Source organism: Rhodamnia argentea, chromosome 5, assembly GCF_020921035.1.
Source record: "Rhodamnia argentea isolate NSW1041297 chromosome 5, ASM2092103v1, whole genome shotgun sequence".
Lineage (NCBI taxonomy): Eukaryota > Viridiplantae > Streptophyta > Magnoliopsida > Myrtales > Myrtaceae > Rhodamnia > Rhodamnia argentea.
The window spans coordinates 31,096,676-31,123,158 of record NC_063154.1 but is presented as its reverse complement, the minus strand read 5'-3'; the positions used below and the strand labels follow the sequence as shown (position 1 = coordinate 31,123,158).

At 36.5% G+C, this 26,483-nt stretch overlaps 1 protein-coding gene across 1 annotated transcript; it reads right to left on the bottom strand.

Annotated features, from left to right (window-relative positions):
- LOC125315331 (dnaJ protein homolog 1-like) lies at positions 1 to 25,757 on the bottom strand. Its single transcript, XM_048279791.1, has 2 exons — positions 25,463 to 25,757; positions 1 to 290 (listed from the first exon to the last, which is right to left on the bottom strand). Exons 1-2 carry the CDS (start codon positions 25,755 to 25,757, stop codon positions 1 to 3), a joined length of 585 nt encoding a protein of 194 aa, XP_048135748.1.
- Between the last annotated feature and the right edge of the window lie 726 nt (positions 25,758 to 26,483).

Genomic DNA, 26,483 nt, shown 5'->3' with positions numbered 1-26,483 from the left:
CTACGATCGCGAAGCCAAAGCTGCGGCGCGCACACTCTGGATTTCATTGCAGGCGAAATCCATGCAGCTAGTACAACCAGCGTGTGTCAACGCACGATTGCACGCACTGTGGCTGAAGCCCTTGGCATGATGGAGAGAAGTATGGGTGTAGTAGTCGAACCACTTTTCCGCGGTGGTGGACCTCAGATAGCGCAAGACGGTGTAGAATGCCTCGGCATAATCGTCCCAATCGTAGTAATGCTCCACATTGCATGCCTTGTCTACAAAAGTCGCGTCCTCAGTTACTTCTTCTTATGATACAAAAACAGTGTCAAAGTACTACGAGCAGGACTGGGATTTTGTGCGTGGTGGACATGATGATAGTGCTCATACCAAACATTACAAGCTGAATTTAATCAGAGTAATAACAGTGGTCCCATCCTGTGCCTGCCTTGTCATATTTTTCTGTGCTTATGTTGATACCGTCATAAAATAATAGCGACTGAAAAGGGCACTTGAGTAAAGCAACGCATTCGAATAATGCGACTGACCCACTGCCATAGAAATTAGTGACTGCGAATCTGAAAAAGCAGAAGATGAGGAAGACGTTTGGTTGGAGGAACATACCTGAGATGTTACGCAGTTCATGAGCACACTTTTATTTCGTACCCCATGGGCGATTCTTGAGTCCGATAGATCCCAAGAGTGATGAGTGATTCGACGAGGCGAGATCCAGTAAAGCTTCATCCAAGTGGGATGGCGAGGTCTTCGCAGGGCTTGGGATTGTTGGGCTCTAATTAGGGGTGTGCAACTGGATCGGGTAGAACTAGGAACCAGATCGGACAGTCCGAAAAACCGGTCCGTTCCCTGTTCCAACGTGAATAGGTCCGGTTCCGGTTCCAAGTTTTTATAACCAGTTTGAATAGGTCCGGTTCTCGATTCCAAGTGAAGGCCCATCCAGAAACCAAGCCATTTTTGGAATCGGTTCTTAGCTACAGTAAAAGCAACATATTTCTTTAAGTTGAATCTAACTCTGCCTCGCCTTATTTGTTTCTTCTTCATTCTTTGTCACATATCTCTATTTTTGTTGGATCAATATTTCTATTAGTGAATGGAGAAGAGAGTTTAAAAAAAATTATTTTGATAAATGGGGAACGAGGGTTATAATCTATGTTTTATGTTACGCGTTTGAATTTTTTATTGCTTATAATTATACGTGATTACGTGTTTGAACTTTTTATTTATTGTTGTACGTGATCATGTGTTTGGCGGATAAGGATTTATATTGATCGTCTTTTCCAAGAAGGGGCCGAAGTGTTCTCATTTTCTCAAATAAAGGCCACAAGTGAACATTGTTTCAAAATGCCAAAACTTTTTATGTGTTTGTCGCCTCGCTCGCTTGTTTGTTCGTTCGCAATATATATATATATATAAGTTTTACAATCTATCACATGTTTCTAAAAAGGGATGAAGAAACATGTAGGAAGCATAGCTAACTAGATGTTTTCCTTCCTTGATATAGAAGGACCCTGCGACCGGTGAGTACTCAAGGTCATATGTCAACAAACATATGATAAAATCCATGGAGTACGGTTTGCAAACACGTCAAAAAATTCTGAAGATCGTTGCTTCGTTTCATCTCCTCCAGAGTTCATTTCGATTCGTTCCAAATAAGGGCCTGAGTACTCTAATTTTCTCAAAAGTGAACCTTATTTCAAATGAGGGTAGAAGTGGCCATGAAGTCTTAAAAAAAAAAATAAAGGCCCGATTTCCTTTATTTGATTTTTTTTTCCTTTTTTTAGACTTTCCCTTTTTCTGTTTCCTTGAAAAAAGGAAAAAAGAAAAAACAGAGGCGAGAGGATAGTCCTTTGTATAAAAAAAAAAATGTCATCTTTACATTCTGTCGCATGTTTCTATTTTTCTCAGGATCCACTAAAAGTCATCATCCACTCACAAGAGTGTTCTCTGGACGAGCACTTTTCAAGAGAGACGCTAGATTACAGAGGATAGCAACCTTGGTGATTCGTGAGCAATATACTCATACCGTGGATCACTGGTGTCCCTGTTCTCGTTTGTGAACTGTAGCTATACCCACGAGCACAACAGCCTCACCGAGCACCCCAAGTCGTTTGAAGAGTCATCCGCGACCCCCATCGGCTTCCCCGCTCATGCTCTGTAGTCTGTACCAGTCGTGGTTGAACCCCTGTTTAGCTTTGATTCGCTTCAGTTTTTGCAGGTTGTCACCAGTCGACGAGCACGAGTCATGCCTCCCCCAACTTCGGTGTCCTTGTCCGTGATTCTTCTACTCGCGCTCACCAAATTCCAGTGAAGCCCATCAGTAGTTTTTTTTTTTTTTTTTTTTGGTCTTTTAGCTCGGTTAATACAGATTAACATTTGGTTCCTTTGGTTTGATTAACAAGTCCAGCATGCCCATTAAGAGAATGCCAAGGACAAATCCGGCAAAGCTTCAGAGAATGGTCCAAGTGTTTAGTTAATTAACTTGGCATTTAGTTGCATGTTTCGGTCTTTAATTAATTCGCACGTCATCCTTAGCTACACTCATGTATGCGTAAAATCTGGACTTTTTGAGTCAACCTCCAACATGCAATCAATACTTGGAAGAGGTAAATTTGAGTTTTTACCAGCGAGTATAGAGTTGAGTAAATCTCAAGTTAGGCACTGTAACAACTTGATTAGACCCCTAGGCGTGGGCCATGTTGACATTGTCGACACTTTGAATTTGGCTAGCAAGTTCCGTATTCTAAAATCATTTGAGTACTCGTCGTCAACAGCAAAATTTGACCCCTGAGAAAGAGAAAATAGTCAGCTTTTTCTCTAGCTGGGATCGAAGGCGTCTCGGACTCTCTTCCCATATTTTCTCCGACCAGATTTTTTTGCATCTTTACCCTCTCGCTCTGGATTCCCCCGGTTCATCTCCACCAAGTCATATCACCTCGTCATGAACAGCACCATTGGATTCCATATTTGAGTCGCAGGTTATGAGCAATCCACATTCGGTCCGTCTCTCTTCAAGTTCGATTACGTTCGCTATCCGTATGTTGCCTCATTATTATGTCTTCCCTAGTTGATTTGAGAGGTAAGGACATCTTAAGTGTCAATATTTGTGTATTGCGCTCATGTTGCTGCCAATATTTTTTTTACGATTACTTAAGTGGCAAATTGAAGGAAAAAAAACGATCACTTTAGTGCCAATGGTGAAAAATCATGCGACTTCACCGAAGTTGGCACTTAAATAATCATTTTAAAAAAAATTAGCACTTAACCGATCCAAAAAAGATCATCTTAATGTCAAATCGGATAAAAAAAGATTACTTTAGTGCCCCGACAAGAAATTCTGATGATCGGTGAGCGTCATACGCAGATATTGGCACTTGTGGTGTCCTTTTGCCGTTGATTTGGTTAGTATTGGAAACCATATGACAAGAGTTATTTTCTTGGAGTGAACTTGGGGCATCCCAATTGTGGGGTAACATGGAATCAGGGAAAAAGGAAAAAAAAGAAGAAGTAAAGACTATAATGAGGTCGGGATGGGAGAATTACTAAAATAGTCATAAACCTATTATAATTGTGTCAATTCAATTATAAACTTTTTTTTTCTTTACCAATTCAATCGTAAACCTTTTGCAACCGTGTCAATTCAGTCATTTGACCGACCGATCTTGTCATAAAAAATTTTTAACAATATTTTTATATTTTCCAAGTTGTTTAACTATCTTTCAATAAATTTTTCTATCTTTGTTTTTTTTTTTTTTGCTTTGTGCTTGCAGCCTCTTGCAAGCCCTCGCCGGTCGCAAGCGAGGGAAATCTGGATATGATATGGCCAAAAAACTCATGGGTACTAAAAAAAGAAATGGAAAAGTTTACTCTAATGCAAGAAACTCCTATTTATCCCTTTATTATCTTAGCTACTATATAATTTATAAGCACTTTAAGGAATAGTTTTGTAATAGCTATTACATTGAGCTATATTTTAGTGTATTGGGCAATCATAATGATTATACACATGATAGAACGGTGCAAATAAACTTAATCACCAGAACTCATCCATGAAATGTGGGCTAACTCAATATAAATTTGGATACACTACATTTGCAAATCTGAATAGTTGATATAACGGTAAGAAAGAAAAACCCGATAACGAATATACACCAAACCACTTAACCTTGTTAGGGAGCACATGAGATTGCTAAATAGTTAGCCGTATCCGTTACACCAAATTTTTTCATACAATCCATATAATTTCACAATTTATTTCAACATGCTTTTGAATGTCTTTAGCTCATCCAGGGAGAATCGACAAACTAAATTGGAACATATGTGATATCCATCTTACTAGTTTTGCGGTGCAAATGTATATGCAAATCTTGACTCCATGAGACTTTATTGTCCACAAATGAAAATGACACTATGATCTTTGAGTCTATACATGGAATCCTTTTACATGAAATAAAGATAAGTGCTCCAGAAACTTTAAAAACCTCTAAACAAAGTACAACCGAATCCTAAGAATTATCCAATAAGTTCAACCGAGTAGCATTGTTAATCAAACCTTTAAACAAAGTGTTTTGTTCACTGAAAATGGACGATATAGTGGGAAGTAATTGATAAACTTTTAAAGAATTTTTAGGACTTGATTGTATGGCTTTAAAGTTTGAATTGCTCTGTACTTATAGATTTTTATACCAGTGCTATAACTAAATTCGGTTGCATCTTCTTGTTTTCTTTTTATAGTGAAACTAATTTGACCGCGCGATCAATATAAATTGTCGTCAACTATTGGACTAATCATGAGATGTGTAAACTGTAGTTTGGATTCTCAATGCGCGGCACACCGCCTCTGGAAAGTTGGAAACTGATCTTACATCCATGTTGAGTAATTTAGAACTTCCTGGTTTACTTCATTTTCTTCGTGCATGTCGGTTTAATAAAAGGGACTTAATTCTAAGAAGTTCCTTGAGAAGCCGCGGAAACGATTTCTCGAACTCGTTGCTTCTCAAGGTTCTAGCCTATTCAACCAGGACTACAAAACTAGAAATGCGAAACAATGACATGGTTTCATTGTGGAAAGGGCGGCGAGAAATCACTGAGTATTACTCCACTAGCCGTTTGCACCTCGTAGTTTTCAAATATCAAGGGAATTCGTCTTTTGCCTATTATTATTATTATTATTATTATTATTCAACAAGAGTACCTTGGAGATATCATGATGACGTACAATTGGACGAATATGCAATTACTAATTTAAACTAGGCAAGCAATGTAGTATCCCTTGGACACGAAACGATGCTTCTTACAATTGCCCAAGCATTCCATGCTATTTTGTGTGAGAGAAAGGGACCGGGCTTCTAACGGGCCTTTTTCCGACCTGAACTTCATAAATGAAATGGGCCGGGCTTCTAATGGGCCTTTTTCCGACCTAAACTTCATAACTGAATTGGGCCCATTTGTGTTCCACGACATCCATATTGAAAATGGGCCCAATTCCGCCCTTTTTTGCAGTCAGTTTCGCCACACCACTGGCTGCTTTAGCTAATCGTGCACTTATTATTCCAAGAAAGCAACCCTGCATTATCAGGAGAATCCCATCATTAAAGATGCAATAATTTGAAAAAACATTAGATAGTGGGGTGTCCCGTCTATCTCCCTCAAAGATGCTTTATTGAAAAAAAGCCGAGAAGGACGTTAGCGTTGATTATTCATCCATATTAATGTTGTTATCACCAAAATCCCATCATTAAAGATGCAAAAATTTGAATAGACAAAAGATAGTGGGGTGTCCCCTCTTCCTCTCGAGTCCACTTTAATAAAGATGCTTTATAATGAAGCCAAGAGGACGAAAGTGTTGACTATTTATAAATGGCTTAGCATAAGGAGCGTTACACATAAGAGAGTTTTGCTACAATGTCGAAATAAATCTATAGGTTAATGATTAAAAAAAAAATTGGTTGTCCATTAGCAAATTTCATTTTTGACGTTGAAATCGCTTCTGTTTTGTTGTGTGCCTTCTTTTGTGGTGAGTTTGGCGTACTTGTGTAATAGTCTTGTTTCAGACGGGTCGTGTCGCTTTGTTGGTGGGGCTACTCGGCCTTGCGCCCTTGCACTGTTGTATACCATCAATCCTTTTGTTTAAGTCTAACATTAGAGCTAAATATTTAGTGATTTGGGGCTTTAGCCGCTCGGCCAAGTAGTAGTTCATGTTACACCATCTTCCTTACACATAAGACTGCGGTCATGATTGGACTAGCACGTCAGATTGATTAGGCAAAACTTAATCGAGAGCACTTGATTACACTTTTCCTGTACAATATGTTTGATATTGATTGTATAATTTTCTAGCAACGCTACAGCACCAGCACCCTGAGCTTTGATGAGAATGGAAGATTCCTGTACATGTCTCCATATTGATTATGACAGAATCTTACAACCTCGTACATTTCATGGTTTGTTGAGTAAAATTGATAACCTGCTATTGTCAAATTTGATTGTCTAATTTTATCTACTCTGAAACTCTATTTCCATAGATAAGTAGCATTTGGAAGAAATTTGGGTTCATCGTGGATCATTTTAGCCCGAAGTGAAAATCACGGGACACAGTAAGATCATTTGGGCTCTTGAGGATTGGGTTCATGTAATCAAAATAACAATTTTTTTTTCCTTCACAAGATTTGGCTCCAATAGCAACAAGAAAAATCCTTAACTCATGTGTGATGGATTTTCCTAAGACATGGTTATGGTCAAGGTCAAGCTGATCTTTCCTATTCTTCTAATTTTTACTATCGTTTGAGTCAAAATAGCTCATCTTTTTCGAGTGCTGCTATTTTTTAAATTGTAATGTCATCTCGATCTAGAGTTTAGAGTAAGCTTGTGATTGGCCCGGCACCAATCAAGATGAATCAACAAGGAGTAATACTACAACTATAAGGATTTAATCATAAAACTGATTTATAAAAGTGATGTGAATAAGTTAGCCAATTATCAATTATTCTTAGTAGGATTCACTTAGGTGATGCGGCTATCTTACCATGCTTAATTCATTAGTGTCATATCTTCAAATTGGAAAGCTTACCTGGTAGTTTGCTATTGAGTTTTTGCTTTGTCTGCTTTATAATTCCTTACACCCGTGGCTGAGAGTTGAGATGATATTATGTACCAAAACTCATACATGAAATGTGTGCTAACTCAACATAAATTTAGATACACTACACTTGCGAATCTAAATAATTGAAACAATGGTTAAAAAAAAATCCGATAAGGCAAATACACTAAATTACTTAATTTCATTTGGAAGCACATGAGATTTGTCATATATTAAGCGATATCGGTTGCACCAAAAGTTTCATGAGATCCGTATAATTTCCTAATTCGATAGTACATACTCTTTTTTTTTTATGCACATCTTTGGCTCATTCAAGGAGAATCGACAGAGTAAAATTGGAATATATGTCTCCCGGATGAAAACCGACCTAAAGTTTTCCGCGAAGCAACTTCCACGAGTCGCTTCATGATCGTCATTCCTTTTTCCATTTCCTCTTAGTGTCTTAATGTCAAGCATCTTTCCCTTAGTCACCAAGCAATCTATTTGTGCTTTTCCAAACTGTAATGATATGAACTTACGAATATCTGCATAGGATTCCCAATCAATAGAGCTCTCCAATTGCCAAAAAAAAGCTATGAACGATGCTCGGGACCTCAAGATTCAATAATTTGACTAAGACATTGATAATAGGGTGTGACCTCCACTCCCTCTCGAGTCCACGTTCTATAATGAGGTGGCTGGACCTGGACCTACGACTAATTTGTTCATTGATTTGATTACTCATCGTACAATATAGCCGAGAAAACCACCAGGATCATGAGAAGGCTAAAGGAAATCTCATTTAAGAAATAAATTGATAAAATGAGATTAATCGTCTGAAATTTTGGATGAAATCTTTTCTTAAAGAATGTACAAACCATTTCATATGGATGAATAATTAATCCTTCAAAGTGCGATACTAGTTATTGATTAAGCACATAGATTATTTAAGCACCATCAACTAATGTATTTTTTTTCAATTTAATCAATCTTTTGTTGGTGTGTACCTGCCTAAGCTATTGAATCTGAGTATTAAGGAGTTAAAACTCCAAAGGGCACTTCAAAAGCAATGTCAAATATTGCCGATAACTCATCGTCTAATGGCAACTTGTGAAGTACGAGAATCTCTTCAAAAGCAGCGGACGGTTGATCCCTTGATTTTTTTCCAAGAACATATCAGTTTGAACTCAAAGAAAATTCATTAGTTCTCCTGGGCTGGACTGCTGTCGACGTCGGTCGCGATTGAGGGCATCGACGTCGGTCGCGATTGAGGGCATCAACGTCTTTTCACTTCCAAGAAAACGAAAAGCCAACTTCGAGTTGGACGAAACAAGCCGACATTTTTATCTCTTATCCCGGTACCGCATCTCCATGAAATCCCGTCACTGCCCCAGCCCGGCCCCACCTAGCCCAGGTGCCAATCAACGGCCGTGGATTCGCGATCCCCGAGCTTCATCATCGGCCGAGGGCCATCACAGGGATCAAGGATCACGCGCGAGGGCAGAACCGTAATTTCGTCTGTGTGAACGGCTACTTTTGCTCCCGGGGCTTTACGTCTTTGCCTTTTCAAATTTTCAGCGGACTTCCAAATATGCCCACGCATGTCCCAATCTGTTCACGTAAATGCCACGCATTGATTAAATTCTTTTGGACTCGATTTCCGTTTTCCTTATGGAAAAAATAATAAAAATCAAAAGCGCGACATTTAAAATTCAAATTCGAATATAGAAAAGACGGGGCATTTTCTATCGATTGACCGGTTCGTCCGGTAGATATCGAACTAAATTAAGGTCATTCTGGGGATATGAAGCTGGCAAAACTTGACCGAGAGGATTTGATTACACTTTTTCTCAAAGAGTTGGGACTAAATTGGTTTAATCGAAAGGTTTAAGACTCAATTGCATTCTCTACAATATGTCCAAAACCGATTATGCAATTTTCCTCTGCAGTATTAAAACACTAGTACCTCGAACTTTGATGAAAATAGAAGAGTCTTGGGTATGTCTCCATATTGATCATGACCCGATCTTAACCTCGTACATTTCATAATTCTCGAATATATTGATAAATGCGCTTATCAATTTTGATATTCTAATTTAATGTCCTCCCTTCATCATGAAACTCTATTTCCACATATTAGAAACTCCACGCTATTAAAGTATTTAGGTAGAGTGATATTTGGATTTCAATGTTTATCATTTGAGTCCCAAGTGAAAATCACTTGATACAAAGAGTGAGATCAATTTGGCTCATAAGGACTATGTTAATACATTAAAAAATAAAGAAATTTGTTTTTTCAAAATTTGGATCCGAGGGCAACAAGTAACATCCTTCACTCATGCGCAATGGATTTTCCTAAGCCATGGACCATGGTTATTATTAAATTTTGTCTCGATTTTGAGCTCGAATATGATTTGTTAAAAGAAAATCTTCATGACGTGCGCTGGACAACTTCTTCGAAATTGATATTGCCTATTTGAATTAGTATTTTTCTAGAAAGGAATATCAATATACCGTGGGAAGTTGGTCAAGAAAGTCCAAATCTTTTATCAAAGATTTGACCATGCAAGTGGATATCCCCTAGCTGCGCATATATCTATTTTTTATTCCTTTTGAGCGGCAAATAGGGAACTTCGTACAGAAGAAAAGGAGAGTTTCTTTTCTAGCGGTATTAAAAGAGTAAAAATAAAAAAAAACCGCGCACAGTGACTCCATAACAGGACGAACAAAAAAACTCCAACAGGGGCCGAAGGAAAGAAAACGTACAGAGACTTTCTTGAGTAGCCGCACGGTGGAGCTTTTTCTTTGATCGCACGAAGGAGTCCGAACACAAGAAGATTTGCTTCGTGAGTTTTCATATATCCAATTAAGTTGTTTTATCTATAAATATTTCGGGTTTGGATATAATCTAGGTACGAGAAATACGAGCACTTTGAGCGATTGTAATTTCGATTCTCCGATTATAGTGGATTATTTATGCTGGCTCTCTCGTAGATGTAGATACCGATATTCGGATCGAACCACGTAATTTCTGATGTCCTTTATCATTTCTCGTTATTTCTCCGGGCTTTTCGTATTGACTTATTTTGCAAGATCTTGGTTAGTTTTCGCACGTTATATTTCAATAGTTATAGTCAAGGTCAAGCCGATGTTTTCTATATTTCTTATTTTTAGAATTGTTTAAGTCGAAGTAGCCCATCTTTTCTTTTCTTTTTATCATTTTATGTGCTTATATTATGGTCTTTCATACTCATACATTGCTTGTTCAAATATATGCATGCAGACAGACAATTCTCTTTGCATTCTTCATGGGTTATATTAAGGGATACAATCCAATTACAAATCTTAGGCATTCAAATATGTCGTGCATGGTGAAGCCGAGGATCCATCACATCTCATCCAAAAGACGATGATTAAATTACATTTACCATATTCTCTGCTAAGTTCGAACTGCAATCACAAGAGTTTGGTGATGTCGCTTATTGTTTTATAAATCATATATTTTCTCGCACCGCTATTTTTCAACTAGTGTCAAGTTAAATTGCATTTTTTAACAAATGGCAGGTACTTAAATGTATGAGTTACTATTAACGATAAGCATGACACGGGCACATGATTTGACGATAGCACTCAGTATTATGAGTCTATGCTTTCATTCTCCATAACATCATTACTAAAGCTATTATTCCAACAAGGCTGCCATGGATTTTTACCATAGTTCCATAATTGAACCATTCATGCAACAGGGGGGCTGCATATGTACTCTTTTCTTCGCTAGAACCCTCTAGTCAGAAAATAATTTTAACTCGACATTAAATAGTGCGATGTCTCATCTCCCTTTCGAGTCCACATTTAATAAAGATGCTTTTGCTGAATAGAGGAAAGTGAAGCATCAAACACGAGATTTTGGCTACAAACGTGGAAAATAAATCAATAGATTGATGATATTAAATTCATCCACATGGGCGCCGGTCGTACTACATAAGATAGTCAGCGTTCACATCAATGATTTTTTATCAATTTTAGTTGGCTAGACTCAATTAATATCAATGCAACAAGGCTTAGGAATAAATTAGTTCAATTATAGATTTATGACTTTTTTTTACTACTTTTTCCTTTATTCTTGCTCTATTTCTCTCTTTCTTCTTCCCGGCACGACCATTCTTCCTCCTTCCTTCCTTTTCTTGGGCTCCCCATGGCGCGGTAATCACATGATATCCAATGTATATAGTCTGCATCATCACCAACTTCGTTTGCATGTTTGACAAAGAGGATTTGAAAGAATAAAAATTAAATATACAATGTACGGACACAATTGATTGAAGAAAAAAAAAAAGAATTCAAAGACCTACCAACAACATTTGAAAAAAATTCAATTACTACGATGCCTAAATCCCTTATTAATTATCAAATCCTCCTCCCGAGCTAGTTCAAGCCATCATCTATTTCTTGGAAAATGCAATGAATAATATTTAAATATACGTGTAAGTTGTGTTAGAGAAGTGCTACATCGAAAATTGGTGCATTATTGAGTAGTTAATATATCTAAATTGATTCATAACTCAATAGTTTAAACTTTTAAGTGAAGATGAATTCAATTTGATATGTTGACATGGTCAAACTTAAACTCTCTTTTGGCAATCTCTTCAGGCCGGATTTCTATTGCGTGCTCTCAACAAATAAAAACCTGTTTTTTTTCAAAATCTTTTCTAAAAATATACGTAGCAACTCACGAGACATTATTGAGTATCATTTGAGATGCACATGTTTGAAGTGTCTAGAACAGCTTTGTTTCCCATGTTTCCTTCTTCTTTTTCTTTTTGGGTCAAATGTTGCCTTATTTATTTATTTTATTATTGCCTTGTTGACTCATGTACAAGACTAATTTTATTTTGTGGGGTCAATGCCGACACATGTCCCTATGACCTCTATTGATGTACCACCAGGATAGACTATTGTTTAGGTAGTGGGAAATGGAACAGCTCGTCAAGAAATTTGAAAGAGAAACCGACGAAAGTTCTGACAGCTTAGATGAGGACTTCGAGTGGACACAACATCACATTGCATTATTGGTGCAAGACTCCGCTCTTTCTTTCTCAAAAGAAAAACCAAAGAAAATTATCGATCGATGCTGCCGTTTGAGAATAATTAAAAAAATTTACATTAAACTCATATCAATAAGTAAATTTTAAAAGAGCAAGAATAGAGAGACACTAACAGAATTCCAACCATATCATCCTATGGCAATTTTATGATAATTATTGCACATTCTAATATAATAATTATGGTCGGCATAAAAATTAAACAACATGAATTTTATTCTGTGAACTGAGTTTTTATGTTTTCCACGTAAAGGGACGCTTAGAGGGGCTTTCTATCAACAAATATGCTAAATATAATATGTGAAATGTCAAGACTTATTCTCAAGTATTGGTTAATATTAATTAGATATGAGGATCTAAATTAGACTAAATCTAAAATGTCAACAAGGAGAACATCTTTACATTGGCTAATCATTGAGATCACCCTTCCCTTTTAACTCTTCTTGGGGCATCACATATCGTCACGCAACTAAAGGTTTAATTGAAGTGAAGGGAAATCATTTTTCCAATCATTTATCACATTGACGAGACTAATCAATAAATGAATAGCGAATGCAGAAAAAGATACCCATTTCTACAAAGAGGGACTTGCCGCATCAAAGGCCATCTCAGCTCACACTACTACCATAATTAAAGCAATCTTTGGTATGTTTTGGATTGTTGTCCATGGTCGGCGGAAGAAAGGACGTGGAGATTTAGATATTAATGATGGTCATTGATCAAGAAACAGTAGAATGCAGAAAAAGTCATCCAAATTGTTCAATGGTCTATCATTCTTATCTTGACGGAGACGATCAACCTGTACAGCGGTCTTTGCTTAGTCATAAAGTTACTTTTATATTTTGAATATGATTTCATTCACCCGCACAAAGAGCGGATTTAAGTCTAGTACATGATCTGTATTTGTCCGATGGAGATGGTGATGAAAAGATGGATTAGCAGTGAAAAAAAAAAGGATGAAATGACCATTTGTTATGGCAAAGATACGATGGACACGTGGACATTGGTGATGTGCTTAGGTCAGGTAAAGTAACAATAATGCATAAAATCATCCATTTCCACGCCCAAAGAATTGACTAATGTTTAGGTAAGGCCTAACTAAGGTTAGGTTAATGTGCTCCATAGACCATATTCATCTCCTTTTATTTTTCTCGTGGTTAGGTCTTTGCTAGAAAATCATCCATTTCTACATCTATTGAATAGTATCTACTTCTTAAATCTTAATTTTTTGTAAAATGTTCACCTGAAATGCTGAAAATTTGATGCGGCATGGCACTTAGAACGAATACTTTTAAAATGTAATGGTACACAAGTGATTAGAAAAGAATTTATGGCATTTAAATGAGCGCCCTACAAAAGTTACGATACTTATATTGTCTTTTTTTCTTTTTCGTGATATTTAAGGTCAAAATATACTATTGAATCATGAGAGTTTGATTGTTAGGTTCAGCACGCCTCATGCAGCATGCAACCACCCAGACTAATTACCAACTTTTCCAGCAAAATGTTGCTGTGTTCCAACGTTACCTTTCCTTCATCCTTCTTTGCACTAAACTTCTTCGCCTTCTTCGTTTCTCATCGTTCTTGGTCTATTTCGCTCTTTCTTCTTCATGGCACAACCAGTTAGACATGTGTCCTTATACAATCATATGATAGTTACACGTTAAGAATTTTAGTTATATTTTTAATTTTTATTTAATTAGTGACAAAGACGTATTCATTCATTTGTCTAATTGTTTATATACGAATGATTCCATAAGATTAGTTGTGATTGAACTTATTCTTGAGACGTCAAGAAGTGTCAGGTTCACATTTAAATTGAATCTTTAAATTGTTCCTGATCGATTGATCATTGAATGCATATTAATAATCCTGTTGATAACAATGTGTTCTTAACTTCACCATTAAATATTATATACTTGAGAGAATGACGAATAATGAGTCATTGGGTATTGTAATACCCAAGTTAGAATGCACGTGCTTGCACCGAACAAGTTCGCTGAACTTGACATGCATTCAATGATTAGCAACATGAAAGTTTTTAGAGTGGTCAATATCTAATCGTTTATGTTTTGGTCTCGTGTAAATAATCCTTAGATATGAGGCATAGTGCTACTTGTGTGTGCAGAAACAACTTGAGGGAGAATAGAAAAAACGTTATTCTGTCTTGCTTTCATTGTTCTTCCCGTGACCAAAAAATATAAGAGAGTTCGGATTATTTTTTCATAAGATTGCTAGCACAACTAAAGTAGTGATTTCTCGCGAGTTCGCTTTCCGTTCGACATACGATTCTTGGTGTATTTGAATAAGAAGTCCGACGTTTGTGGGGCTCAAACTGAAGAACATCCGAACCAAATCGTTTCGCGCACACTTCAAGAGCCAATTTGATTAACCCTCGTCGTTTATTTTGATTTTTGCTTAAAACACACGAACAATGCCTCTGAAAACATATGTACGATTTTTATTCCCGGTGCGTTTTATGTCTCAATTTGTCCATGCATTTTAAATGTATCCCAACACAATCATTGTCCCTCTTTCTCTTTTTTGGTATTTGCTCCTCTTTTGCATCACTCTCTCTATCTCTCTGTTTTCTGTTGGAAGCTGGGAAGGGGGTTTCTCTATGTTTTCTCGCTCTTTCTTTCTCAGAATAAAAGTCGAAGAAAATTGTGGATCGATGTTGCCGTGGAGGATAACAGAAAAAAATAATATTAGACTCATATCAGTAAGAAATTTTTAGAAGAGCAAGAGGGGAGAGAGACATTAGCAAAATTCCAACCATATTATGATATTGCAATTTTAAGATAATTATTCTACTTGGACTATTGGTGCATCTCCCTCGTACATCCCATCTCTCTTTCGGCTCCAACAATTTGTCTTTTGAGTGGAAGTCATGAACTTTTTTTTTCTTTTCTTGGATTGCTACTAAATTTAACAGTGTGAGTACGGTAGGCCTCGGACGCATAATCAATGATGATATGGATATGCAGCCATATTCCACCACTCAAGTGCCACGACAGATGGATTTCCTGGTGTTTATGACAACAGCATTATTAAGTCCCAACTTTGGTTAAACAGCCACTTTTTTTTTTTTATTGGAACCTAAGATCTAGTTCATCTCTTCGTCTCGTTGTAACGAACAAATTCCAAGGGAAATAAATAGTTTAAAAAATATATTTTAAAAATTAACCATTTGTATCACTTTCAAATATAGATAAATGATAATAATTTCGTAGTGCATGGGAATATATCAAGACATAAATTGTTATCAATAATACAAAGAGTGGGATCATTTGAATTCGTGAGGACTGGGTTCATGCAATTAAAAAGAACAATTTTGTTTCTCCAAAATTTGGGTCGCAAGGAACTTCCTTTGCTCATGCGTGATGGATTTTCCTAGGCCATAATTATGGTCGAGGTCAAGCTGATCTTTTTCTATTCTTCTAATTTTTACAATCGTTTGAGTCGAAATAGCTTATCCTTTTTGAGTACTGCTAATTTTGAAGTTGTAATGTCATCTCGGTCTAGAGTTTAGAGTAAGCTTGTGACCGGCCCGGTCGCAATCAAGATGAATCAACAAAGAGTAATACTACAACTATAAGGATTTAATCATGAAACTGATTTATAAAAGTGACGTGAATAATTAGCCAATTATCAATTATTCTTAGTAGGATTCACTTAGGTGATGCGGCTATCTTACCATGCTTAATTCATTAGTGTCATGTCTTCATATTGGAAAGCTTACCTGGTAGTTTGCTATTGACTTTTTCGCTTTGTTTGCGTTAATTCCTTACACCCGTGGCTAAGACTTGAGATGATATTATGTACCAAAACTCATACATGAAATGTATGCTAATTCAACATAAATTTAGATACACTACACTTGCGAATCTAAATAATTGAAACAATGCTTTAAAAAAAATCTGATAATGCAAATGCACTAAATTACTTAATTTCATTTGGAAGCACATGAGATTTGTCATATAGTAAGCAATATTAGTTGCACCAAAAGTTTCATGAGATCCGTATAATTTCCTAATTCGATAGTACATAATCTTTTTTTTTTTTTATGTATGTCTTTGGCTCATCCAAGGAGAATCGACAGAGTAAAATTGGAATATACATCTCCCGGATGAAAACCGGCCTAAAGTTTTCCGCAAAGCAACTTCCACGAGTCGCTTCATGATCGTCGTTCCTTTTTCCATTTCCTCTTAGTGTCTTAATGTCAAGCATCTTTCCCTTAGTCACCAACCAATCTATTTGTGCTTTTCCAAACTGTAATGATATGAACTTACGAATATCTACGTAGGATTCCCAATCAATAGAGCTCTCCAATTGCCAAAATAAAAAAAAAAAAGTTATGTACGATGTTCAGGACCTCAAGATGCAATAATTTGACTAAGACATTGATAATGGGGTATGACCTCCACTCCCTCTCGAGTCCACGTTCTATAAAAGGTGGCTGGACCTACTACTACTTTGTTCATTGATTTGATTACTCGTCATACACTATAGCCGAGAAAACCACCAGGTCATGAGAAGGCAAAAGGAAATCTCATTTAAGAAATAAATTGATAAAACGAGATTAATCATCTGAAATTTTGGATGAAATCTTTTTTTCAAGAACGTACAAACCGTTTCGTATGGATGAATAATTAACCCTTCAAAGTTTGATACTAGTTATTGATTAAGCACATAGATTATTTAAGCACCATCAACTAATGTCTTTTTTTTTTTTTCAGTTTAATCAATCTTTTGTTGGACGAAACAAGCCGACATTTTTATCTCTTATCCCCGTACCGCATCTCCATGAAATCCGAGCCATCGCCCCACCCGGCCCCACCAGGCCCAGGTGCCAATCAACGGCCGTGGATTCGCAATCCCCGAGCTTCATCATCGGCCGAGGGCCATCACAGGGACCGAGGATCACGCGCGAGGGCAGAACCGTAATTTCGTCTATGAGCGGCTACTTTTTGTACGTGGTGCTACTTTTGCTCCCGGAGCTTTATCTTTGCCTTTTTCGAATTGTCAGCGGACTTCCAAATATGTCCACGCATGTCCCAATCTGTTCACGTAAATGCCACGCATTGATTAAATTCTTTTGGACTCGATTTCCGTTTTCCTTACGGAAAAAAATAATAAAAATCCAAAGCGTGACATTTAAAATTCAAATTCCAATATAGAAAAGACGGGGCATTTTCTATCTATTGACCGGTTTGCCTCATAGATATCGAACTGAATTAGGGTCATTTTGGGGATATGAAGCTAGCAAAACTTGACCGAGAGGGCTTGATTACACTTTTTCTCAAAGAGTTGGGACTAAATTGGTTTAACCGAAAGGTTTAAGGCTCAATTACATTCTCTACAATATGTCCAAAATCGATTATGCAATTTTCCTCTGCAATACTAAAACACTATTACCTTGAACTTTGATGAAAATGGAAGAGTCTTGGGCCTGTCTCCATATTGATCATGACCCGATCTTAACCTTGTACATTTCGTAATTCTCGAGTATATTGATAAATGCGCTTGTCAATTTTGATTTTCTAATTTAATGTCCTCCCTTCATCGTGAAACTCTATTTCCACATTTTAGAAACTCCACACTATTAAAGTATTTAGGCAGAATGATGTTTGGATTTCAATGTTTATCATTTTAGTCCCAAGTGAAAATCACTTGATATAAAGAGTGAGATCAATTTGGCTCTCATGAGGACTGTGTTAATGCATTAAAAAAAAAGAAATTTATTTTTTCAAAATTTGGATCCGAGGGCAACAAGTAACATCCTTCACTCATGCGCGATGGATTTTCCCAAGCCATGGACCATGGTTATAGTCAAGGTCAAGCTGATATTTTCTATATTTCTTATTTTTACAATTGTTTAAGTCGAAGTAGCCCATCTTTTCCTATTTTTCTCATTTTATGTGCTTATATTATGGTCTTTCATACTCATACATTGCTTGTTCAAATATATGCATGCAGACAGACAATTCTCCTTGCATTCTTCATGGGTTGTATTATGGGATACAATCCAATTACAAATTTTAGGCATCCAAATATATCGTGCATGGTGAAGCCGAAGATCCATCACATCTTGTCCAAAAGACGATGATTAAATTATATTTATCATATTCTCTGCTAAGTTCGAACAGCAATCACAAGAGTTTGGTGATGTCGCTTGTTTTATAAATCATATATTTTCTCACAATGCTATACAACTAGTGTTAAGTTAAATTGCATTTTTTTTTTTTACAAATGGCAGGTACTTAAAAGTATGAGTTCCTATTAATGAAAAGCATGACACGGGTACATGATTTGATGATAGCACTCAGTATTCTAATTCTATGCTTTCATTCTCCATAGCATCATCACTAAATCTATTATTCCAACAGGGCTGCCATGGATTTTTACCACAGTTCCATAACTGAACCATGCGTGCAATATGAGGATCCGGATCGCCTCACATTGGGATTTCCTTGATAAATGTGACATTACTCAAATCAGGCCATCCAAATGAAAATAGACAACTTGATTTGAGCCATATTTGGGATTCAAAATTTTTCAAACCCCAAAAAAATTCTTGCTCACATTTTTTCCTCCTTTTCAACATATGACGTGGCTCAAATCAAGCCATTCATTTTCATTTGAACGGCCTGATTTGAGTAATGTCATGCATGTCACGAAAATCTCAATGTTAAGTGATCCAAATCCACAATACAAGGCTGCTTGTGTACTCTTTCCTTCGATAGAACCCTGTCATTAGAAAATAATTTTAACTTGACATTTAATAAAGATGCTTTTGCTGAATGGACGAAAGTGAAGCATCAAACACGACATTTTGGCCACAAACGCGGAAAATAAATAAATAGATTGATGATATTAAATTTGTTCACATTAGCACCAGTCGTATTGCGTAAGATGACCGGTGTTCACATCGGTGATTTCCAATCAATTTTAGCTGAATAGACTCAATTAATATCAATGCAAGAAGGCTTAGGATTGAATTGGTTCAATTATAGATTAAAGACTTTTTTTAACTACTTTTTCCTTTATTCTTGCTCTGTTTCTCTCTTTCTTCTTCCCAGCACAACCATTCTTCCTCCTCCATCCTTCCTTTTCTTCGACTCCCGATGGCGCGGTAATTAGAAGATATCCGATGTATATAGTCTACATCATCACCAACTCCGTTTGCATGTTTGACAGACAGGATTTGAAAGAATAAAAATTCAATATACATTGTACGGACACAATTGATTGAAAAAAAAAAAGAATTCAAAGACCTACCGACAACGTTTGCAAAAAATTCAATTACTACGATGCCTAAATCCCTTATTAATTATCAAATCCTCCTCTGGAGCTAGCTCAAGCCATCATCTATTTCTTGGAAAATGCAATGAATAATATTTAGATACACGCGTGAGATGTATTAGAGAAGTGCCACATCAAATATTAATGTGTTGTGAAGTAGTTAATATATCTAAGTTGATCCATAACTCAATGGTTTAAGCTTTTAAGTGAATGTTTTAATTTGATATATTGACACGGTTAAACTTGGATTGTCGTTTGGCAGGATTTGTGTCACGCGCTCTTAACAAATGAAAACCCTTTTTTTTTTCAATCTTTGCTAAAAATATGCATAGCAACTCACAAGACATTACTGAGTATCATTCGAGGTGCACACGTTTGAAGTATCTAGAGCAGCTTTGTTTCCCAAGTTGCCTTATTAATTTTTTTTTTTGTGTCGAATGTTGCCTTTTTTTTTTTTAGTGAAGAATGTTGCCTTATTGACATGTGCATGAAACTACTTCTATTTTGTGGGTCAAAGCCGACACATGTTCCTATGACCTCCGTTGATGTACCATCAGGACAAACTATTGTTTAGTTAGTGGGAAATGAAACAGGTCGTCAAGAAATTTGAAAGAGAAAATGACGAAAGTTCCGATAGGTTAGATGAGGACTTCAAGTGGACACGGCACCATACTGCATTATTGGTGCGAGACTCTGCTCTTTCTTTCTCAAAAGAAAAACCAAAGAAAATTATCAATCGATGCTGCCGTTTGAGAATAATTAGAAAATTTTACATTAAACTCATATCAATTAGTAATTTTTAAAAGAGCAAGAGCAGAAAGACACTAACAGAATTCCAACCATATCATGCTATGGCAATTTTATGATAATTATTGCAGAATATATGTTTCCGTTGTGTATAGTTGTAGATATCCAAGAACATTCGAATTTGAACTTTCTTTAACTAACGTGATATCAATCAAAATACGAAATTTCCAAATCGAAATATTTAGATTTTCGCTTCGGACTCAAACTTGTGACATATTCTAACACCATGGCGCGGTAATTAGACGATATCCGATGTATATAGTCCACATCATGACCAACTCCATTTGCATGTTTGACAAAGAGGATTTGAAAGAATACAAACTCAATATACAATGTACAGACACAATTGATTGAAGAAAAACAAAAATTCAAAGACCTACCGACAACGTTTGCAAAAAATTCAATTACTACGACGCCTAAATCCCTTATTAATTATCATATCCTCCTCCGAAGCTAGTTCGGGCCATCATATATTTCTTGGAAAATGCAATGAATAATATTTAGATATACGTGTGAGTTGTGTTAAAAAAGTGCCACATCGAAGATTGGTATGTTGTAGGGTAGTTAATATATTTAAATTGATCCATAACTCAATAGTTTGAGCTTTTAAGTGAAGATGAATTCAATTTGATATGTTGACACGGTCAAACCTGTACTCTCTCTTGGTAATCTCTCCAACCGGATTTCTATTGCATGCTTTCAACAAATGAAAATCTTTTTTTTTTCAAAATCTTTGCTAAAAATATACGTAGCAACTCACGAAACATTATTGAGTATCATTTGAGGTGCACACGTTTGAAGTGTCTAGAACAACTTTGTTTCCCGTGTTTCCTTCTTCTTCTTCTTTTTGGGTCAAATGTTGCCTTATTTTTTTTTTGGTTATTGCTTTATTGACTCATGCACGAAATTATTTTATGGGGTCAATGTCGACACATGTCCCTATGACCTCCATTGATGTACCACCAAGACTATTATTTAGGTAGTGTGAAATGGAACAGCTTGCCAAGAAATTTGAAAGAGAAAAGGATGAAAGTTGTGACAGCTTAGATGAGGATTTCGAGTGGACACAACACCATCCCGCACATTGTTTGTACTGTGTAAGGCATCTCTCCCGATGCCTCACAAGTCTGTATTATTAAGTCCACTATGCATTATTGGTGCGAGACTCCGCTCTTTCTTTCTCAAAAATCAAAGAAAATTGTCCATCAAAGCTGCCGTTTGAGAATAATTGAAAAAATTTACATTAAACTCATATCAAGAAGTAATTTTAAAAAGAGCAAGAACAGAGAGACACTAGCAGAATTCCAACCGTGTCATCATGTGGCAATTTTATGATAATTATTTCACCTTCTAATCTAATAATTATGGTTAGCATAACAATTAAACAACTTGAATTTTATTTTGTGAATTGAGTTTCTCTATTTTCCACTTAAATGATCGCCTAGAGAGGCTTTCTACCAACAAATCTGCTAAATATAATACATGAAATGTTAAGACTTATTCTCAAGTAATGGTTAATATTGATTAGATATAAAGGTCTAAATTAGCGTAAATCTAAAATGTCAACAAGGAGAACATCTCTACATTGGCTAATCGTCGAGATCACCTGTCTCTTTTAACTCTTGCTAGGACATCACATATCCTCATGCAACTAAGGTTTAATTGAAGTGAAGGGAAAGCTTCTTTCCAATCATTTATCACATTAATTAACAATACAAATTAATAAAGGAACAGTAAAATGCAAAAAAAGATACCCATTTCTACAAAGAGGGACTTGTCGCATCGAAGGCCATCTCATCTCCCACAACCGCCATAATTAGAGCAATCTTTGGTATAATTAGATTGTTGTCCATGATCGGCGGAAGAAAGGATGTGGAGACTTAGACATTAACGACGGTCACCGATCAAGAAACAGTAAAATGAAGAAAAAGTCATTTAAATTGTTTAAAAGTCTATCGTTCTTATCTTGACGGAGGTGATCAACATCTACCACGGTCATTGCTTAGTCATAAAGTTACTTTTATATTTTGAATATGATTTCATTCATCCGTGCACGGAGCCAATTTAAGACTAGTACCTAATCAGTGTTTGTTCGATAGAGATAATGATGAAAAGATGGATTAGCAATAAAACAATAGCAGTAGAAAAGCATGAAATGACCATTTGCTTGGCAAAGGGCAAAAGGACGGATTACTCGTCAATATTTATCTGTCAGTGGTGAAGGAAATGATGGAGATATGGATATTGGTGATGTGCTTGGTTCCGATAAAGAAATAATAATGCAGAAAATCATCTATTTCTATGCCTAATGATTGGGTTCATTCATTTAAAGAGACAAATTTATTTCTTCAAATTTTAGCTCTGATGGCAACTAGGAACGTTCTTCACTCATGCGTGATGGATTTTCCTAAGCCATGGTTATAGGCAAGGTCGAGCTGATATTTTCTATTTTTATTATTTTACAAGTGTTCAACTCGAAATAGCTCATCTTTTCTATCCTTTCTTATTTTTCTCATTATGTGTGCTTATATTATGGTCTTTCACATCCATACATTGCTTGTTCAAATATGCATACGGGCATAAAATTCTCTTTGCATTCTTCAAGGAATATATTGAGGGAAATAATCAAATTACAACTCTTGGGCATTAAGACAAATTGTGTACGGTGAAGCTGAAGATCCATCACATCTTGTCAAAAAGGAGGATGACTAAACTGCATTGATCTTATTCTATGCCAAGTCCAAACTTTTTAACTGGTGTAAAATCGAATCACATTTTTTTTTATAAAGGGCAAGTACTTGAAAATATGAGTTCCTATTGACGATAAGCATTACACGTCGAATTATTTGATGATAGCACTCAATACTCTTAACCTATGCTTTCATTTTCCATGACACCATAACTAACGTTATGATTCATGATTGAACCATGCATGCAATAGGTAGGGGTCCATATGTCCTCTTTTGTCTGATAGAGCTCTGACGTTGGAAAATAGCTTTGCACGTTGCTCAGGCTGAGAAGATGCAATAATTAAACTAGACATTAAAAAGTGGGATGTCCGATCTGTCTTTCTAGTCCATATTTAATGAAGATGCTTTTAATATAATAAAAAAAAGATAAATAGAAGAAAGTGAAGCGGCAAACACAAGAGATTTTGGCTACAATATTGAAATAAATCAATAGATTAATGATTAGCCAACATGGCTATCACGAGATCTTTGGCAATAAAATATGCAGAGGAATCATGAAAGCTTTTATTGTTCTTACATTGTTTTTTTTGGCACTCAAATCTCTTCGCCTTCTTCGTCCCTCTTCGTTCTTGCTCTGTCTCACTCTTCCTTCTCTTCCTTACTTCTTTTCCTTTGTTCTCCCTCTGTCTCTCTGTTTTTTTTTTTTTTTGTTGCCTTTTGATTAATGCATGATGTGCACAGTCAGCAAGCACATGTCGTTGTGAGCTCTGTTGACCTGGATGTACCATCGAGTTCCAATCAATCCTCAAAATGTGCGCCCATCCGAGTCTGAATTAGTGGGTCCAATCTGCATTATTGGTGCGAGACTCAGCTTTTTCTTTGTCAGAAGAAAAATCAAAGAAAATTGCCGACGTTTGAGAACAATAGGAAAAGTTTACATTAAACTCATATCAATAGGTAATTTTTAAAAGAGCAAGAACAGAGGGACAATAACCAAATTCAAACCATTTCATCATATGGCAATTTTATGATTGATATTTCACATTCTAATCTAATAATTGTGTTCAATATAAAGAATACACAACTTCAATTTTATTTTGTGAACTGAGGTTTTTTTTCCACTTAAAAGGACTCCTCAACTTGAGGGGCTTTCTATCAACAAATCTAGAAAAGATAATACGTGAAAAGTCAAGATTCATTTTCAATTAATGGTTGATATTAGTGAGATGTGAGGGTGTAAGTTAGCCTAAGTCTAATGTACCATTAAGGAGAACGCTATCAAAATTGACATTCATTATATAATCTTTACATTGGCAAATCATGGAGATTCCTCGGCTCTTTAATTCTCAAAGAGGATGCCAAGAGGAAGTTGTCGCTTCAAGTGCCGTCACTGCTCCCCCAACTATTCTCATCTAATCTCTCTCTCTCAGAGTCACAATTACCCTAATTACAACAATCTTACGTATGCTCAGATGCTTGTCCAGTAGTGAAGGACGAAAAGAAGTGGAAATGCACACTAGTGATGGTGTCTGGTCAAGTAAAGCAGCAGTAGCAAAATCCAGAAAAGCCATTCATTTCTAGAAGGGGGACTTGTCATGTTACCATGGATGATCACTGTTCACTTCCTAAAACAATTTTTAACAAAGGGACGCGTTTAAGAACGACATAAAATTTTTATTTTTGAAACAAAAATTTATTTAATAAGAACATAAAATTACCACTGTGATGATGACCAGTGACCGGAGATCAACAGATGCTTGGCGACTGGCGAATAGTGATTGGCAGACGGGCATTGATGACAAGAAGAGTTTTTATTTTTGTTTTTGTTGCAAAAATAGAAAAATAGATAATTTTTACTTGTTATTTCTATTCCAAACATACTTCTAAATTAAAAATTTATGCCAAAAAATAAAATAAAATTATGTTGTCAAACGAATTTCTATTCTAAATTTATTCTAAAAAATAAATAATAAAATAAAAATATATATAAACAGAATGATTATCCCATATCTAAGCGCCCACGACTACCCCTCGATTACCCTCTCTTTCTCTTTCTCATTATCTCGCTCTTCCACAACCAACCTAGTTAAAGCAGTCTTTTTGAATATTTAGATGGTTTTCCATGAGCAGTAGAAGGAAATTGTTAAAATCGGGATAAATTTAGTGTAAGTATCATAACTTGTATACGACGTTCACTTAAGTGTCATAATTTTTTTTCAATCCACTTAAGTATCATAACTTTAAAAAATTGGCCACTTAAATACCATCACTTACGTGAACGCCGGAAAAGCTGATATGGATACCGAAAAAATTGACTTGACTTCAGTGAAACGATTTTTTTGAATATTTTAACGTACACGTGGGAATTTTTCATGATTTTTTATTTTTTTGCAAATTTTCCTTTTTTGGGTTCTTTAATTATTTAATATTAAAAAAAACAAATCCAAGTTTCCCCTTGGCCGGCGACCGTCGCCGGCCACCACCGGGCTGCCCAGGGCCATGGTCGGCTCGTCCTGGGCCGGCGAGGCCGTGACGGCCGTCGCGACCTTGCCGGCCACGGGCGAGGGCGCGAAGGCCCTCGCTAGATCTGGGCGAGGGCCCTTGCAACCTCGCTGGCCACTGGCCGGGGGGCCCTCGCCTGGACCTCGCGACAGTCGTCGCGGCCTCGGGGTTCTTGTCCAGGTGCCATATCATCGCCAGTCTCTTGTAGGCTTTCTTCAGATCATCGTCGCTTGCGTTCCTGTTCACCTTCAGTATGTTGTAGTAATCCACGCCCATCCTCACATTTCTTCATATTCCTTCGCGCGGAAAATGTGCGAATATGTGATTTATACAGGTCGAAATCGTTGCCTTGTGATCGTGGAAGAGCAAAATGATCGAAGAGACGGAAGATCCGAGATGGCGAATGTTCTAGGGTTTGATTAATGGGGATCTGTGTGTGGCTGTCGGAGGAGAGGAAGATGAAGGGCCAGCGACCGTTGGATGCGTAACGAAAATTGGGGTTGAGAGGATCCGACGGTTAGGGAGAGAGTTTAGAGAGAGAAGGGCAAAATGTCGAGTGGGTCCAAGAAAGGTTCACGGGTTAAAAAAAGGAAAAAAATCCAGAAAATATTAATTCTTTTTAAAAAAAATCCAAGTGACACAAAAAATAATTTTTTTTTGTGGGTCAGTTTGGAGTTGGAGCAGTGTTCTGACAATTATAGTTTGCGAAAAGATTAATCAATTTTTCCTTATGAACCGAAGTATTTTGTTTTCTCTTAAAGGGATGATTACGAGGGCTTGCTATGAATGAGCTTGGAAAAATTTGAAAAACGATACGTGAAAAGTCGAGATTTATTTTCCTCTAATGGTAAACATTACGAAGATATAAGGTCTAAGCTAGCCCAAGCATAATATGCCAATAAGTAGAACCTTATCACAAATAACACGGCCATTTCGAAACTGTGAAGAGAATCAGACAATGCCAAAATTATGGCACTAGGAAATCCAACTGTTCCTAAATTA